Source organism: Saccopteryx leptura, chromosome 3 (assembly GCF_036850995.1).
Source record: "Saccopteryx leptura isolate mSacLep1 chromosome 3, mSacLep1_pri_phased_curated, whole genome shotgun sequence".
Lineage (NCBI taxonomy): Eukaryota > Metazoa > Chordata > Mammalia > Chiroptera > Emballonuridae > Saccopteryx > Saccopteryx leptura.
The window spans coordinates 211162363-211182279 of NC_089505.1; the positions used below are offsets into that span (position 1 = coordinate 211162363).

A 19917-nucleotide genomic window follows, 5' to 3' on the forward strand; every position below is an offset into this window, starting at 1 on the left:
CTTAAACCTCTAGCTTCTGAGGAAGCAAGACATGGGGTCATTTTTCCAGACAGACCAGGGTCAGGCCAGTCCTGATATTAACTCTTTACTCACAAGTAGGCAACAATGGAAGGAGAATCATTTTTGAAGTCAGACAGCCTTAGTCCAACACCAGCCCTGGCTCTTGCTGAGTGACCTCCAGCAAGTTCTTTAACTTCTCTCAGCCTAAATGTACTCATCTACAAAAGGGGGATATCTCCACCTGCCTCCCAGGATTGTTGTAAAGGTCAGACCAAGTAGGTGAGATAAAACTCTCACTTACAAATAAATAACCAGGCTTTGATGGCAGTCCACAGGGTATAAAAATAAACGCACTTGGGATTAACCACTTGATTAAATGATTGCGCTCTGCCTTTGTATGTTCAGGTTATGACAACTCGAGAGGACAAAGTGATCATTGTTGAAAAGAAAGATGGTACTCGAATCGTAGACCATGCTGATGGTACCAGAATCACAACCTTTTATCAAGTTTATGAAGATAATATTTCTCCAGATGATCAAGAAATACGTAAGTTTTGTTTTTCACGTACATGACAATAAGACAGGTAAAGGGTAATAGTGGTAGCTGGCGCATGGACAGTAATAGTGGCTCTTCCATTATCATCACTAAAAACCTATAGTCTGCACTGATAGCTAAAAGTAAACAACTCCGTGTCTTGGACATTAGCTCTCAGAACTTTTTTCTTTGATCCTTAAAGGATCATTTTTGCATAACTAGGTGACCTCAGATGGGTCCCCCTTCGATTCTGAGCTTGCCTCTGTCAGAAAGGAGGTCCCAGAGAAAGGAGCTGGCACCTGTTAAAGACCCTAGAAGTCTAGTTGCCTTCCTAACCTAAATTTGAATGAGATTCTTAGAGAAAGAGTATTCTCTGACTCCCTTTTCCTTAATTCCAGAGTTTACTTGTTTAATATGTTAAATGTTTCATTACCAAATTAAGTGCAACAAAATTGGCAAGTAAGCGAGAAAAGAGGGACCTTCCTACCCCACTAGACAGAATGGTAATTAAGAGTCACTTGGGAGGGCAATTTTAAAATATCTAGGAAATTGGAAGGGTACCTGTTATATGATGCACTAGCTCTGTCTCTGGTAGACACGCAGAAAGACACTCTTACACATTTGTACCAGGAAACGGGTGCAGAGGGGCTACTTGCAACAAGTCTAAAATTAAAATATTAGGAAAGCATAAATGTCCCATCAACAGCAGAACAGAAAAGTAACATGTGGTATATAGCAGTTAAAAGGAAAGATGTGCACCCAGATATACACATATGTACACACACACATATGTACATCAAGATAGCTAAAGGTCTCAAAACAAGGCTAAGTGTAAAACGCAAGTATAGAATGATACAAATCTATCATGTTTCCCAATGTATGCATCTTCTCTGTTTACTGTGCCTTTGCCCGCAGCTGAGAGTTTCGAGACTATCACCAGGCAGGTGAAATGCGTGCGAGTAGAAAGCTCACACTATGCCACTGTCATCACCAACTGTGAGGACAGCAGGTGCTGCACCACCTTTGGGGATGGGACATCGATTATTGCAAAGCCACAGGGAACATACCAGGTAGGTCTTGGAGGAAAATGAGGAATGCCAAAGGTAAGTGTCCATACAACTAAGAAAACCTACTCCTCTGGGGCAGTGTACATGCCTATGGCCCTCCATGAAGATGGCTGTTGCCCTCTCATCTCATCTGATCCTAAACCACACTTCCCAATCTCTTTACTTAGTCACCTTTCACAACACATTCCAGTAGAACATTGTCCTGCTTGCCTTGCAGTGCTTTAGTATTTTTAAATCAAGGTTACAAACCAGAATGTACTTGCTAGGATCCATTACACTGGGGAACAAAACTTTTGTTGCATCCACAAAAACACTTGTTTTTATCTAATTCGACTGTGCTGATCTCAAATCTGACATTAGTTTTTCTCTGTAAGCTACAGTTTTTTTACAATTCAAGATTTTAGGTTTTCATCTTATTGTAAAATTTTCAACATTTAGTTTAACATAATGAAGTAGAATGTCTTCTTGGGCATCATCTTTGTGAAAATATAATAATTTATATAATGCAGTAAATACACAAATACACTAAAAGATATGATTGCATCAGAATTTATCTACAATTTTGAAATAGAACATATTAAAACACTTATTTTAATCATAAAATTTGTGCAAAACTTATTTAAATTCTATTCAGGCAAAAATTTGCATTTATAGCTCTTGCATTTGTCTTCTTGTTGAGGACAATCTCGTTTGATGCTCTAGCAGTAGTCTGCTCATCACTAGTAGCTCAAGATTTTTGGGAAACTTATCAAGGTGACTGTTCAGGAAGTGAATCTTAACGTTCATGTTACATCCAATGTCGCGGAGAGCCAACAGCATCCTTTGAACCAGAAATTCATAGTTTTCTGCTTTTTTGTTGCCAAGGAAGTTCTTTGTAACTGCCACAAAAGACTGCCATGCTGCTTTCTCCTCCTTGTTCATCTTCCTGGCAAATTCTTTGTCATGTATGAGGGTTCGAATTTGAGGTCCATCGAATACACCTGCTTTTATCTTCTCAAAAGACAAGGCAGGAGATGATGTCAGAGTAATGGCGGGGTAGGAAGCGATACCGATAAATCTCCCCCAAAACTCAACAAGATCTTCAACCAGAAACAGAAAAACCTATCCTTGGAGCCTCCAGATGTTTTGCAATACACCCAAAGGTATGATCGAGCGAAAAATTGGCTAAATATATAACCAAACCCTGAAGGAAATAGGGAGTAAGAAATGCTCCGCCTTCCTCACTAACCTAAACAGGGCGGCTTTCACTGGAAACTGAGAATATAGAAACTAAGGCGGGCAAAGGGGGTGAATAGATCCAGGCCATGGCACAAACGGCCGAACCAGGCTGTGGCATGGAGATCCAAGCCGAGGAAAAACTGTTCCTGTGACAACCCGGGCAATACAGCTAACACTCGCGCCAAACCCAGACAAAGAAAGACAAGCGGGGCAGCCATTTTACCTGATCTCCTGGTCGGCGCAAGCAGATAGTGGGCGAGAAATTCCTTCCAAAGCCCTGGGAGTGTGCACCCGTGTTATCCCACAAAGGGGCAGAGTCAGGGGCCTTTGTGTGGGCCTAAAGCAGAATCTCAGGCCACCCCAGTGCCTTGAAAAAGCCACACACAGGGACGGAGTGAGAGCCAATTCCAACGCTGGAACTTTTCCGTGCGGGAGGGGGGTTTCACTCAGAGGGCGAGACTTCTAGTCTGACATCTTGGTCTGTGCACACAGATAGTGAGCGAGAGATTCCTCCGAGTGCCTCGGCAGTGCCTGCCCGTGTTATCCCACAGAGGGGCAGAGTCAGGGGCCTTTGTGTGGGCCGAAAGCGGAATCTCAGGCCGCCCCAGCGCCTTGAAAAAGCCACACACGGGGATGAAGCGAGAGCCAATTCCAACGCTGGAATTTTCAGTGTGGGCAGGGGGTTTCACTCAGAGAGCGAGACTTCGGTCTGACATCCTGGTCTGCACACACAGATAGTGAGCGAGAGATTCCTCCGAGTGCCTCGGCAGTGCCTGCCCGTGTTATCCCACAGAGGGGCAGAGTCAGGGGCCTTTGTGTGGGCCTAAAGTGGAATCTCAGGCTACCCCAGTGCCTTGAAAAAGCCACACACGGGGACGGAGCGAGAGCCAATTCCAACGCTGGAACTTTTAAGTGCGGGCGGGGGGGGGGGGTTCACTCAGAGGGCGAGACTTCTGGTCTGTCATCCTGGTCTGTGCGCGCAGATAGTGAACGAGAGTTTCCTCCAAGCGCCCCGGGAGTGGGTGCCCGCCCGTGTTACCAGACAGAGTGGCAGAGCCAGAGGTCTTTGAGTGGGCAGAAGCCCTGGCTGATTATGCTAGCAGCTCTGATTGACTGAGCCTTACCCAGAGCCCTGTGCTGAGTGGGAATAGAGTGGGGAGTGGCCAGCTCTTTGAGCTTCTAACTATCCAGGCAGAGGCAGCAGCAACCCCATAGCTGGATTATCAGGCTACTAATTGAGGAAGGAAAGACTAGGAGAGAGGCTCCAGGAACACGGACTCTCTCACTGTCGGAGCCTATAAATGCTAATGAGCCTCAACTGCCAACGTGATTAAAGCACAATACATGACATAGCCATAGAGACTTATCAACTGCAAACCTCTACCTGAGCGTGCCAAAGGGGCAGAACCCAGGGTACAGAGTCACCGACCAGGAAGAGGGAGAGAAAAGAAAAGCAAGAAGATAACCTCTCAAAATCAAGAATAATCGCAGACTTTATAACCTATCCAATTTTATTATATTTGTTCATTTGTTTCTCTTATCTTCATCCTTGATTTTTTTTTTCTCCTCCTCCAATTTGGTCGTTTAACTCTCTACCGGTCTTACTCTCTCCTCTCCTTAAACTACACTACCCATAAGTGTTACATCTCCCATTATCTTTTCTTTCCTCTTCCTTTCTCTCTATGAGGGTTGCACTCCAAAACCCTTAACTCTCTCTCTCTCCTCTTTTTTCTTTTTTCTTCTTTTAGTGGTTCCCTCTTTTTTCTCTCTCTCTCTCTCTTTCTTTTCTCCCTCTATATTAGTTTCTTCCTTTCTCCTTTACGTCTACTCTCATTCAAACCTCAATAACAAACAAATAATCTTATCTGGGACTTAAACTTATGTTTGTGGCATTTTGGGGGGGTTTTACTTCACCTTTTTAACTCACTAGCAGTGCTCCCATCCCTGGCTCTCCATTTTATCAAGCTCTTGTTCCACTAAATACAATAGTAATTTTTTAATTTGTCCCCCCCTTTTCCTGTTTCCCTCTTATTCCTCTCATCATAACACTTAGTCAACCAACACCTAAACGCAAATCATTTTATTCCTGATCCAAATTTTTTCATTATTTTCTTTTTGTGGGTCCATACCCCCCCTTTTTTAATTTAATTTTATTTATTTTTTTGCCCCTTTATTACTTTTCCCCAATTCAGGCCCTCCATTACAGGCATTGTTTGTTCTATTAAATACAATATAATTCACAGTTCACCACAAGATTTTCTCAAGAAAGAGGGGAGAGGAGAGGAGAGGAAAAAAGGAGGGGGGGAATAATTTCCTTTTTATAAAAAAATTTTTTTCAATTTTTTTATTATTTTATTTTTCTTTAATTCATTATTAATTTAAAAAAACAACTTTTTTCGATTTTTTATTTTTTTAACTTTTTATTCTTTATTAAATCTCATTAATACTATCAACAAAACCACCCTCAGATGCCATTAAGGAAGAGAAAATTGAATATCATGGATACAAAAGAAAGAGAGATAACACAGATGAGGAAAAATCTATGGAGAAAAAAATTTAATATATTGGAAAGCTTGGAGCTAAATGACAGAAAATTTAAGATAGAAATCCTAAAAATCCTCTGAGATATACAAGAAAACACAGAAAGGCAATTTAGGGAGCTCAGAAAACAACTCAATGAACACAAAGAATATATGTCCAAGGAAATTGAAACTATACAAACAAATCAAACAGAGATGAAAAACTCAATTCACGAGCTGAAAAACAAGGTAACAAGCTTAGCTAATAGAACAGGCCAGATAGAAGAGAGGATTAGTGAAATAGAAGACAAGCAACTTGAGGCACAACAGAGAGAAGAAGAAAGAGACTCAAAAATTTTAAAAAATGAGATAGCCCTACAAGAATTATCTGACTCCATCAGAAAGAATAACATAAGAATAATAGGTATATCAGAGGGAGAAGAGAGAGAAAATGGAATGGAGAACATACTCAAACAAATAATAGATGAAAACTTCCCAAGCCTGTGGAAAGAACTAAAGCCTCAAATTCATGAAGCAAACAGAACTCCGAGTTTTCTTAACCCCAACAAACCTACTCCAAGGCACATCATAATGAAATTGGCACAAACCAATGACAAAGAAAAAATTCTCAAGGCAGCCAGGGAAAAGAAGAATACAACATATAAAGGAAGGCCCATTAGATTATCATCAGATTTCTCAGCAGAAACTCTACAAGTTGAAGAGAGTGGACCCCAATATTTAAAGTCCTGAAAGAGAGGAACTTTCAGCCATGAATACTATACCCATCAAAGCTATCCTTCAAATATGAAGGAGAAATAAAAACATTCACAGATACAGAAAAGATGAGGGAATTTATCATCAGAAAACCCCCACTCCAGGAATTACTAAAAGGGGTTCTCCAATCAGAATCAAAGAACAAAAAAAACAAAGCCACAAGTAAAAGCTCCAAGAAGAACACAATAAAACCAAATTTAAACTGTAACAACAACAAAAAGAAAGGGGGGAAGAGGATGGAGATTAACAGTAGCAAAGGATGATGGAGTGCAAAAGTACTCACAAAATAGTGCACTACAATGAACAGGGTAGGAACCCTTTTCATTACTTAAAGGTAACCACCATTGAAAAAACCACCACAGAAGCACATGAGATAAAAAAAAAAAGATAGCAACAGAGGAAAGATGTATGGAATACAACCAAATAAAAACAAAATATAGAAAAACGAAAGAGAAGGATCAAACAAGACACAAAACTAACAGAAAGCAATCTATAAAATGGCAATAGGGAACTCACAAGTATCAATAATTACACTAAATGTAAACGGATTAAACTCACCAATAAAAAGACACAGAGTAGCAGAATGGATTAAAAAAGAAAATCCAACTGTATGCTGCCTACAGGAAACTCATCTAAGTAACAAGGATAAAAATAAATTCAAAGTGAAAGGCTGGAAAACAAAACTTCAAGCAAATAACATCCAAAAAAAAGCAGGCGTAGCAATACTCATATCTGATAATGCTGACTACAAGACAACAAAAGTACTCAGAGACAAAAATGGCCATTTCATAATGGCTAAGGGGACACTGAATCAAGAAGACATAACAATTCTTAATATATATGCGCCAAACCAAGGAGCACCAAAATATATAAGACAGCTACTTATTGACCTTAAAACAAAAACTGACAAAAATACAATCATACTTGGAGACCTCAATACACTGCTGACGGCTCTAGATCGGTCATCCAAACAGAGAATCAACAAAGATATATTGGCCTTACACAAAACACTAGAGCACTTGGATATGATAGACATCTATAGGACATTTCATCCCAGAGTGACTGAGTATACATTTTTCTCCAGTGTACATGGATCATTCTCAAGAATTGACCATATGTTGGGCCACAAAAACAACATCAGCAAATTCAGAAAAATTGAAGTTGTACCAAGCATATTTTCTGATCATAAAGCCTTGAAACTAGAATTTAACTGCAAAAAAGAGGAAAAAAATCCCACAAAAATGTGGAAACTAAACAACATACTTTTAAAAAATGAATGGGTCAAAGAAGAAATAAGTGCAGAGATCAAAAGATATATACAGACTAATGAAAATGACAATACGACATATCAGAATCTATGGGATGCAGCAAAAGCAGTGATAAGAGGGAAGTTCATATCACTTCAGGTATATATGAACAAACAAGAGAGAGCCCAAGTGAACCACTTAACTTCACACCTTTAGGAACTAGAAAAAGAAGAACAAAGACAACCCAAAACCAGCCAAAGAAAGGAGATAATAAAAATCAGAGCAGAAATAAATGAAATAGAGAACAGTAAAACTATAGAAAAAATTAATAGAACAAAGAGCTGGTTCTTTGAAAAGATCAACAAAATTGACAAACCCTTGGCAAGACTTACCGAGGAAAAAAGAGAAAGAACTCATATAAACAAAATCCAAAATGAAAGAGGAGAAATCACCACGGACACCGTAGATATACAAAGAATTATTGTAGAATACTATGAAAAACTATATGCTACTAAATTCAACAATCTAGAAGAAATAGATAAATTCCTAGAACAATACAACCTTCCTAGACTGAGTCAAGAAGAAGCAGAAAGCCTAAACAGACCTATTAGTAGAGAAGAAATAGAAAAAACCATTAAAAACCTCCCCCCAAATAAAAGTCCAGGCCCAGACGGCTATACCAGCGAATTTTATCAAACATTCAAAGAAGACTTGGTTCCTATTCTACTCAAAGTCTTCCAAAAAATTGAAGAAGAAGCAATACTTCCAAACACATTCTATGAGGCCAACATAACCCTCATACCAAAACCAGGCAAGGATGGCACAAAAAAAGAAAACTATAGACCAATATCTCTAATGAATACAGATGCTAAAATACTAAACAAAATACTAGCAAATCGAATACAACAACATATTAAAAAAATAATACATCATGATCAAGTGGGATTCATCCCAGAATCTCAAGGATGGTTCAACATATGTAAAACAGTTAACGTAATACACCATATCAACAAAACAAAGAACAAAAACCACATGATCTTATCAATAGACGCAGAAAAGGCTTTTGATAAAATACAACACAATTTTATGTTTAAGACTCTCAACAAAATGGGTATAGAAGGAAAATATCTCAACATGATAAAGGCCATATATGATAAACCATCAGCTAATATCATATTAAATGGCACTAAACTGAAGGCTTTCCCCCTTAAATCAGGAACAAGACAGGGTTGTCCACTCTCTCCACTCTTATTTAATGTGGTACTAGAAGTTCTAGCCAGAGCAATCAGACAAGACAAAGAAATAAAAGGCATCCATATCGGAAAAGAAGAAGTAAAGGTATCACTTTTTGCAGATGATATGATCCTATACATCAAAAACCCCAAAGAATCCACAAAAAGACTACTAGAAACAATAAGCCAATAGAGTAAGGTCGCAGATACAAAATTAACATACAGAAGTCAATAGCCTTTCTATATGTCAACAATGAAACAACTGAGAACGAACTCAAAAGAATAATCCCCTTCACAATTGCAACAAAAAAAATAAAATACTTAGGAATAAACATAACAAAGAATGTAAAGGACTTATATAATGAAAACTATAAACCATTGTTAAGAGAAATCGAAAAAGATATAATGAGATGGAAGAATATTCCTTGTTCTTGGTTAGGAAGAATAAATATAATCAAGATGGCCATATTACCCAAAGCAATATACAAATTTAATGCAATTCCCATCAAAATTCCAATGACATTTTTTAAAGAAATAGAGCAAAAAATCATCAGATTTATATGGAACTATAAAAAACCCCGAATAGCCAAAGCAATCCTAAAGAAAAAAAATGAAGCTGGGGGCATTACAATACCTGACTTCAAACTATATTATAGGGCCATGACAATCAAAACAGCATGGTATTGGCAGAAAAGTAGACACTCAGACCAATGGAACAGAATAGAAAGTCCAGAAATAAAACCACATATATATAGTCAAATAATTTTTGATAAAGGAGCCAAGAACATACAATGGAGAAAAGAAAGCCTCTTCAATAAATGGTGCTGGGAAAACTGGAAAGCCACATGCAAAAGAATGAAACTGGACTACAGTGTGTCCCCCTGTACTAAAATTAACTCAAAATGGATCAAAGATCTAAACATAAGACCTGAAACAATAAAGTACATAGAAGAAGACATAGGTACTAAACTCATGGACCTGGGTTTTAAAGAGCATTTTATGAATTTGACTCCACAGGCAAGAGAAGTGAAGGCAAAAATTAATGAATGGGACTACATCAGACTAAGAAGTTTTTGCTCAGCAAGAGAAACTGATAACAAAATAAACAGAAAGCCAACTAAATGGGAAATGATATTTTCAAACAACAGCTCAGATAAGGGCCTAACATCCAAAATATACAAAGAACTCATAAAACTCAACAACAAACAAACAAACAATCCAATAAAAATTGGGAAGAGGACATGAACAGACACTTCTCCCAGGAGGAAGTACAAATGGCCAACAGATATATGAAAAGATGCTCATCTTCTTTAGTTATTAGAGAAATGCAAATCAAAACTGCAATGAGATACCACCTCACACCTGTTAGATTAGCTATTATTAACAAGACAGGTAATAGCAAATGTTGGAGAGGCTGTGGAGAAAAAGGAACCCTTATCCACTGTTGGTGGGAATGTAAAGTAGTACAACCATTATGGAAGAAAGTATGGTGGTTCCTCAAAAAACTGAAAATAGAACTACCTTATGACCCAGCAATCCCTCTACTGAGTATATACCCCAAAAACTCAGAAACATTGATACATAAAGACACATGCAGCCCCATGTTCATTGCAGCATTGTTCACAGTGGCCAGGACATGGAAACAACCAAGAAGCCCGTCAATAGATGACTGGATAAAGAAGATGTGGCACATATACACTATGGAATACTACTCAGCCATAAGAAATGATGACATTGGATCATTTACAGCAAAATGGTGGGATCTTGATAACATTATACGAAGTGAAATAAGTAAATCAGAAAAAAACAGGAACTGCATTATTCCATACATCTGTGGGACATAAAAATGAAACTAAGAGACATTGATAAGAGTGTGGTGGTTACGGGGGGAGGGAGGAAATGGAGAGGGAAAGGGAGAGGGGGAGGGGCACAAAGAAAACTAGATAGAAGATGACAGAGGACAATCTGACTTTGGGTGATGGGTATGCAACAAATTGAAAGACAAGATAAACTGGACTTGTTATCTTTGAATATATGTATCCTGATTTATTGATGTCGCCCCATTAAAAAAATAAAATTAAGACATCAAAAAAAAAAAAGAAAGACAAGGCAGGAAAAGCAAAAATAATATGTTGAAAGCGTTCATTTTCTCTATTCAAAGCCTGAGCAAACTGCTTTATTAAGCCAAGTTTGATGTGAAGCAGGGGAAAAATGATCCTGTATTGATTAACTACAGGTTCATTCACAATATTTTGCATCCCTACTTCCAGAACTTCACGTTTTAGCCACTCCTTCTGTGTCCAGTGTTTCTCCCAAGCTCAGCTGTTCTACAAACACAGAAAGCAAGGATACTTCGTGAAACCTCTCTGTTGTCCTATCAGGAAATTTACCATTTTAAGATCCACACAAATGATCCAGTTATGCTCCTCATACTTCAGAAAATCTAGGACAATTTTTATGTCATAATCGTCTCGCAAATGAGTTGAATAACCAATTGGAACTGCTGCATAAACATTACCGTTGTGTAGGAGAACACATTTCTGACTCTGTTTAGATCTGTCAAGAAATAGCCTCCATTCTGTTGGACTATAAGTGGTAACACCTAGCTAGCTGAGAAGACTACTGATATCATGATAGTAAACAAAGTGTTTGTCTTTGGAAAAAAAGTCCACAAAAATTTCTTCACGCTTCCTGAAATGGAATACTTTAGCTCAGTGGACCCCAATCTATTTTGGGCCATGGACCAGTTTAATGTCAGAAAATATTTTCACGAACCGGCCTTTAGGGTGGGATGGATAAATGCACAAAATATAATTATGCGACCGGCATAAAACTGTGGTATTTTTAAATATAATTGTCAAACTTACGATATTTATTGGGCTAAGTTAAAGGAGGAACGAGCACATCCTCATTATTCAGGCTGTATTTAAATTTGTTATTCTGAAAATTTTTCATGTCTGACATCAATATGTAATATGATAGGTTCAGGCTCACTACCAATCATGAACCTATGACAATAAAAATAAACATGAATCCACTGTGTACTCGTATGCAACTTTATTAGAGGCGTCCTCCTAACATCGCACCAACAACATAACATGAGTAATATCCTCTCTGCCTCCAAACACTTTCTAGTCGCTATGGTAACATTTAAACATGCCTTAAAAATAAGATACAACACAAAAACAAATATAAAGTGCATGAAAAATACAACTCACCATTGTTATGAATATTGTAAGTTAAGGTTATTTATTATGTTTATATAGAATGAGAGACAGTAGCCTATCTCTCAACAACCATAACGCTAAATCAGTGGGAGCCCTGAGCTGGTTCCTCTGCAATGAGAAGGTCCAATCTAGGGGTAATGGGAGACAATGACACCCGAAGTGTGTTGCTTATGTCCAGTCTATTCTGTAATTTTGTTTTGGTTGCTGTCACTGCAGAAAATCCTGCTTCACACAAATAGGATGTCAGAAACGGCAATAGGGTTTTTAGTGCTTTTGTGGTGATCTTGGGGTATTCTGCCATGACTTTAATCCAGAACACCAGCAGAGTTGTAGTCTCGAACATATTTTTAAGGCCACCGTCATTTGCGATCCCCAGTAGTTGATCCTCTTGCATAGACACACTTGATTCACCTGGTTTGTTGACAAATGGATCGCGGATTCATTTCTTGGCAATTTGTGGTTGGGAAGTAGTGTTCAAACTCTTTTAAAAGCAAATACAGGTGATCGTGCACCAGCTGGGACAATGAAGGCTTGGGCTCAGTCTCTTCCAAAATTCCTGAGAATGTTTGAAACATATCAAATATATCCCTGTTCGCACGTCGTCCCCACAAATCCAGTTTGGCTTTAAATGCAGCTACTTTATCTGCCAACTTGAAGACAGTTGTCATTTCCCCCTGAAGTGACCAACTGAGTTCATTGAGGAGGTTAAATATGTCACACAAGTAAGTAAGTTTTGCGACCCATTCCTCGTCACTGAAATGTGCTGCTAGCGGTGACTTTTTTCTGAGAGAAATCTCTGCAGCGGCTCTCATAATTCAAACACTCTGTCCAGGGACCTCCTTCGGGATAACCATCTTATTTCTGTATATAAGAGAAGGTGTCTGTGCTCCGCATTCATTTCCTCACAAAGCTGCTCAAACAGGCGCGAGTGAAGGGCGTGTGCTTTGATGTGGTTAATAAATTTAACATCATTCAATATGCTGTTAAGTTCCGGTGGTATATTTCTGCTAGCCAGCATTTTCCTGTGAATGACACAATGAGTAGACTTGCATTCAGGTGCAACCTCCTTAATCCGAGTAGTTAAACCAGACATCCTTCCGGTCATGGCAGCAGCTCCATCTGTGCATATGCTGACACAAAAAGACCATTTCAGTTTTCCTGATATATAGTCATCCAGCGATTTAAATCGTTCTGCGGCTGTGGTTTTGGTTGTCAATGATAGTGCACATAACATATCCTCATGCACATCCTCTTGATAAAGATAACGTATGTAAACAACCAACATTGCCTTGTTGTCAATATCTGTAGATTCATCAAACTGGAGAGCGTACCTCGGTGATTTATTAATCCTTTCCAACAATTGTGATGCAATGTCCTCTGCTATTTCCTCAATGCGCCTTGTGACAGTGGTAGCTGTAAGAGGCATCTGTGCTATCTTTTAACTGCAGCCTCTCCTAGAAGTTCACAACAAATGTCTTTAGTGGCTGGAAGGATCAATTCTTTCTCTGTGGACTGGTACCAATTGGCCCACGGACCAGTACCAGTCCATGGCCTGGGGGTTCGGGACCTCTGCTTTAGCTGACCAGTGAAGTACATTCTTTTCTTGAAGCCTGGAGGCTAATAACTCAGCTGCTTTCTTTGATAAGCCCAAATCTTTTACTAAGTCATTCAATTCGGGTTGGCTAAATTGCTGAATGGTTAATAACTGCTTGGCATCAGAAGAAGACCCTTCAGATTCTACAACCATTTCCTCATGCATTTTATCAAAATACACTTGATCACAATGTTTACCTTTGTTTTCCTTAAAAGAAATAAAACCATTGAAAACTAAAACTGGGAGTGTCTCAGAGTGTGGGATAGGTCGTATTGCTGAAGGAATATTAGGATACGCGATTATATGTCGTTTTTTCTTGCCTATGCCCTTTGTATGGAGCAGACAGAAATAACAGTCACTGCTGTGGTCCTTAGGTTCATGCCAAACCATGGGAATACCAAAAGGCACTCCTTTGCGTTTTCCTTTTGTCCAGTCATGAAGTATTTCCTCACAATTATGACACACAAGATGAGGAGCCCAATTCTTGTCTTGATTGCCAAGGGGAACTTGAAAATAGGCAATATATGCACATATCACAAATGATGAAATATTGCGCCTTTGACATTGAAGTGTGTAACAGCCACATATATAACAGAAGGTGTCAGGACTATTCTTACATTAACGCCTACTCAAAGAAGCCATGATTCAATATTAAAACAAAATAAGAGGGTGTTTTTATCAGATAATAATTTTTTACATTTAAAAACAACTACAATTATGTAAAAGTGATGTTTGTAAAACATTAATTGCCTTGTGGTTATGTTCAATCCAAGAGTCGTTGCCTTTTACCTCCAACTTAAAAATCAATGCATGCCATTAACTATAACTAAAAGAAATTAAAATTGCATGAAAACTAGAGCATGCAGCAAAAAATGGATTTCAGATTTGATATCAGCGATGCAGATATATATAGAAACAGTTCTAAAACCTCATGCAACAGAAAATGAAGAAAAGATTGTTCCCCGGTATTATGTAGTAGGTGTCAGGCACTGTGGCTGTTAGAAGCACTCAGGGGACCTGGCCTGTGTCTACCCACCAGCTTCACTTCCTGCCACCTCCCCTCTCATTCTCACTCTCCTGTCCTTCTCACCTGCCATCCATCCCCACTCTATCTAATATCACCAAGGATAGGAGGGAGTATGTGGTCCTGGGAGGTCAGCTTGCTCAGCTGAAGCAAAGATTAGTCTTTGGAGGGTTGGGGAGAACCCTGTCAGCACCCCCTTAACCTTTCTGTAGTAAACACAACCACCTGGTGTCAGCCTGCAGTCCCTTTAGTCTTAGAAATATTTGTCTTCCGCTTCCTAGAGAAAGGACACAGGTGCCAGGATATATTACGTCACAGGATACTAAGCTCAGTGCCAGAAGACAATGGACAAAGACCTCAGTGACAAGCATCTGCTAATGTGAAAGCTGCTGAAGCTGGTTTATCCCTGCCATCTCTCCCAATAATATTATCCCAGCCCCCTTTATCCAGTGTGATTGTTATGGGGAAGGAGTGTGCTGCCAGTGAGAAATGAGTGTGAAATGTTGCACTGGGGAAGAGGGTGCTATTTTTCTAACAGGACACTCAGGATGTTCATTTTTCAGGCAGATTGACAACATTTATATTCCAGTACTATTAGAAATTGTGAGCATCTACCAAGATTCTGTGATGAGGCCAGCTTTTACCTAACTTTTATCACAGCCCCTATCAGGGCCAAGGGATTTTAGCACCAATGACAGTTACCACTGAAGGAAGAGACACAAATAGAAAAGAGCTCCAGCTTGGAGATATTCAGTTTCTTCCACTATTGTGTAGCCACTTGTTCTTTCTTGTTTGCCCAGTCTCCCAGAGTAGCCAAGAAATGATTGGAAAGTTGTTTCTGGTTGAGGAGCACACAGACTTAGTTCCCAACTAAAACAAAACCCTCAAATTAAGTTTATCAATACCTATTTTATAATTGAGAGAGAGAGAGAGACAGACAGAAACAGAGACAGGAAGGGAGAGAGATGAGAAGCATCAACTCGTAGTGGCATCACTTTAGTTGTTCATTGATTGCTTTCTCATAAGTGCCTTGACTGGGGGGCTCCCGCCAAGCCAGTGACCCCTTGCTCAAGCCAGCGACCTTGGCCTCAAGCCAATGACCTTGGGATCATTTTGATATTGCCACGCTCAAGCCAGTGACCCTATGCTTAGGGTGAGCCTGCGCTTAAGCCAGTGACCTCAAGGTTTCAAACCTGGGACATCAGCATCCCAGGTTGATGTTCTATCCACTGTGCCACCACTAGTTAGGCTTCTTCTTTTTTTTTAAATTTTCTGATTTTAGAGAAAGGAGAGAGAGAAAAAGGCAGGAGGTAGAGAGGAGCGAGAAGCATCAACTCATAGTTGCTGCTTGTATATGCCTTGACCAGACAAGCCCAGGGTCCCAAACCAGCAACCTTAGTGTTTCAGGTTGATACTTTATCCACTGGTCAGGCATAAGTCTTTAGTTTTATAGAGCTGAAAAATGGTATTCAAAAATACCTTCTGTCCATCCTCTATCAGTTGTTCTTGGCATGGGCAGTATAAGTGAGGCTGGGTTTAGGCAGTGTATAAAAAAGAGAGGGAGAACTTGGTATTAGCCACTATTATACCTTGGCAGCAGTAGAAATATTAATCAAAAATCAAAGAAGAGGTGGGTACAATTGTTATTCTCTGTGATTATAATGTGCCACAAGTAGGGGTGCCACCAGAGGAGTGAGGACAAACAAAAGCTTCTGAAAGCATTTGTCCAATGGCTTTTGACCCTCTTGGAGACAATTCTTGCCCAAGAACATAAAGAATTCCAAACATTTTGAATAGGACCAAGTGTGTTTACTTCAGTTAAAATATACTTTTATTATTTTATATGAAATATCTGAAATAAGAAGGCACAAGGCAGTTACTTGAAAGAAATATTGAAGTGAGTATATAAAATATGATGACACGGGACAAATTATATTCTAATTATTCACTGTGCCTCCTTATCAGGTAGCTGTTTCCAAACTTTAAGTCCTCCCTTGGGTTTTCTTCCCAGAAATACAGTTTGTGGCAAAGATCTGTGGATAATTATTTTCCTAAAATGATTTCCCAAATCCCTCAAATTAAACAAGGAATTTTAAATAATTTCTCTTTGTGCTCCCCTTCCAGGTGTTACCTCCAAACACAGGCTGTCTTCATATTGATAGGGATTGTTCGGCTCTCTATTGCCACGAATCGAGCAGTGAAATATACCATCTTTTCCAAAAGTGTGAGCAACTGAGACCTAGCATGTATGTCATGAAGCACACCTCACAGGTCGTCTGCGAGGTCCTGGACCCAGCGGGAAACACCTTTCAGGTACAGGGTATCATTAGTGTGGAGAGAGAAGTTGTGCCTTTGCTTTTCAGGTATTTCACACAAAAGCACCTCCATGTAGCTTTTTTTCTCAGCTGCTTTGGGGTCAGTTCTCTACACGCTGCCAATACTTTGGGCAAGCTATAATGAATGTCCATATCTCTGATTCTCAAGTATACTTCCACAAGGGATAGCAAGCCCAGCAATTGGGATAGTAGAAATGCTGAAGCCAAATGATTAATTAGAACAGAAGGGGAGAAACAGTACTAAATACAATGGCGACTCAAAGGAGTGGTGTAAGAATGGTCTGTGGTCCAGGGAGAAGTAAGAGCACATGCATGGGCCAGCAGGTCGGAGTGCCTGACTAGAGAGGGAAGCCATGGTGAGGTTTCAGTTAGTGAGGGTTCTGGTGGGGATGAAGATGCGGGAGGGAGGCCCAGAAAAGTGCTTTGCTATGCGGGGTAGAGCCTTTCTTTTGCTTCCCTGTCCCTCTAAACCTCAACACCCTCTTACCTTTATCCCAGGCCTTAGCAAACCACTTGTTTATATGAGCGTATGTGCTAAAAATGGTTTTTACACTTTTAAATGGTTGGAAATAATCAAAAGAGGAAGAATATTTCATGACATAAGAATGACAAGATTTTCCAAGTTCAGTATTATTACATTGGAACACAGCTGTGCTCACTTGTTTACATACTGTCCGTGGGCACTTGCATGTAATGGCAGAGTTGAGTAGTTATAGCAGAGACTGTGTGGCCCACAAATCCTAGAACAGCGGTTCTCAACCTGTGGGTCGCGACCCCGGTGGGGTTGAATGACCAAAACACAGGGACTGCCTAAAGCCATCGGAAAATACGTATTTATTATACAATACATTTTTAAATAAAATATGTTTTTCCAATGGCTTTAGGCGACCCCTGTGTTTTGGTCGTTCGACTCCCACCGGGGTCGCGACCCACAGGTTGAGAACCACTGCCCTAGAACATTTACTATGTGGCCCTTGAAAAAGAAAAGGTTTTTTAACCCTTCCTTAGGCATTTATCTTTTTTTATTCACTCCTCACTCAACAGTGGAGTTTGTTTGTTGGCTAGTGGGTGGTGGAGTTATTGTTAAGTTTGGAGCCGTACCACAGAGTCCCCAACCTTGTCTTGGTGGTGGGCCAGCCCTGACTTGGCTTCTTTCTTCTGTGCTAAGTAAATGGGGCTCTGCACAGCACAAGTTCAAGCTACTAACCAATTTCAATTTATAATGAATTGAAATTGAACTTGAAAGCCCAAACCCTCTAGGTTGAAACATAGGTCATTCAGGCCAAGCATTCTTCTGGGCTTTGATGCTCTTCTTGGCCATTCTCAGTGGTGGTCTTTCAGCCTGGACTGCACTGTTTCCTGGAGAAACCCATGCTATGTCTGGACAGTAAGAATGGCCATTTCTTTCACACTGATACTAAATCTGTTTTTCTGTAGTCTACCCATGAGTTCCATTCTGCGCTTGGAATTTCAGAATGTAAACCTCTTCCATGCTATCACTTCTCCAATATTTCAAGACAACTATTATATGAGCAGCCTTTCCTCCCTGTTTACATTCCCAGTTCCTGAATGAATCCCCAGAAGATAAGGTTGGAGCTCCTCCCATCCTAGTCACTTCCTCAGGGCATTCTGGGTTTTCCTCCAGTTTGTTTTCAATAATCTAGGTGTGGTTTGCTGGTAGAGATGTACTACTAGGTTTTCACTTTTATGCAATCTACCTTAGCAATATCTTACAAATAAATAAATATCCATGATTTTCTGAGAAGACCAAAAATCACCTTCTTTCTCAAATGGGATCAGCAGAAATGTAAGTATTCTGACATTTTTTCTATTTTAGTTGCTTATGTATGTACTTTGTCCCCTAGGTCATGGCTGATGGTAGCATATCAACTATGCTACCTGAAAACAATTGGGAAGGTGATTTAAATGCAGGACCTGAAGGCTATGATAGTTTATCATCTGCTCACTTTCAGAGGAACCATCTGCAAATTTATGATGAACATATCCCCAGGTAATATGATAAAAATAATACCAGGACTTTTTAATTCCAAGTTCAAGGAGCATTTTAACGGAATACTTCAAGCTATTAGATATTTATCTCTTCAAAATAGGTTTTTTGTTATCTATGCTGATGGTTCAGGAATGGAGCTTCTTCGAGACAGTGGCATAGAAGAATACCTGTCCTTGGCATACGGAGAATCAACCACTGTAGTTCTTCAAGAGCCAGTCCAGGAGCAGCCTGGTAGGGGACCCAGCCTGTCTGAAGCTCACTGTGTCCTTCACCTGCTCTCATCATATTCATCCAGTCCACACCCGGGTCCTCCCTACTTTTTCCTTTTGCTCACTTTTCAATTCTACTTTCCACCTGGCCGTATCAACCTAGTTATACAGTCACTTGTGTTCATACTAAGCTCCATCTGAGCATCAACCTATGTAAACTGTGGCTGAGTCACTCCCCTACCTATAAGCAGATTTGCATCTGTGTTTAAGTATGTTAGGTATTTACCTGGGTTCCTGTTTATGTGTTTGTTTAATCTTGGTTGGAAAAAACAAAGAAAAGTGAGATACTTCTTGTAAGTTCATTTTTTGTCATTTTGAAGGTGTTGCCTTAATGAATTTGGAAGAGAAAGTACATTTGTTGTGTGAGTTAGAAAGCCAACCTGAAATACAAGATATGATGTGGTCATTGGGCATTTATAGTATTTATATCAATTTCAAAGAAATTCATGTGTGACTAAAGATTAGAGACACATACTGCATTAAGTAAGAACCATCAGTGTATGCAATATGTGTATTTATACATAGATATAAACTTGCATATTATCTGTGTACCAAACTAGTGTGCTAGGTCTAAGTTTATGTGTGTATGGATGTATTTTGTGCTCATTTATAAATATGCCAGCATCTCTGTGCAAGTCCATCTCTTAGTGTATCAGTGCATACGTGCATGATGTAATAACCCTTGCTCTCTGTCTGTGACTATGAAGAGCGGGGTACTCTGGCTGTATAGTGCATGTGTGGGACTGTAAGAGAATAGTTAAATTGCATTTAACTAACATCTACTTGATAACCCACTATGTGCCAAACACACTGGCTCAATCTTAGGAGCACAATGGTGATCTAATAGTGTAAAGACCCTGCTTT

The 19917-nt window shown here is 39.5% G+C and overlaps 1 protein-coding gene across 1 annotated transcript in view; it reads left to right on the forward strand.

Annotated features, from left to right (window-relative positions):
• Positions 1-19917, forward strand: part of SPAG17 (sperm associated antigen 17) — a 260213-nt gene that overhangs the window by 193873 nt on the left and 46423 nt on the right. Inside the window, exons 30-34 of the mRNA XM_066377314.1 lie at positions 406-547; positions 1451-1605; positions 16562-16750; positions 18639-18784; positions 18885-19015. Of these exons, the coding sequence (XP_066233411.1) occupies positions 406-547; positions 1451-1605; positions 16562-16750; positions 18639-18784; positions 18885-19015 (763 nt within the window). The remainder of the gene's footprint in view (positions 1-405; positions 548-1450; positions 1606-16561; positions 16751-18638; positions 18785-18884; positions 19016-19917) is intronic.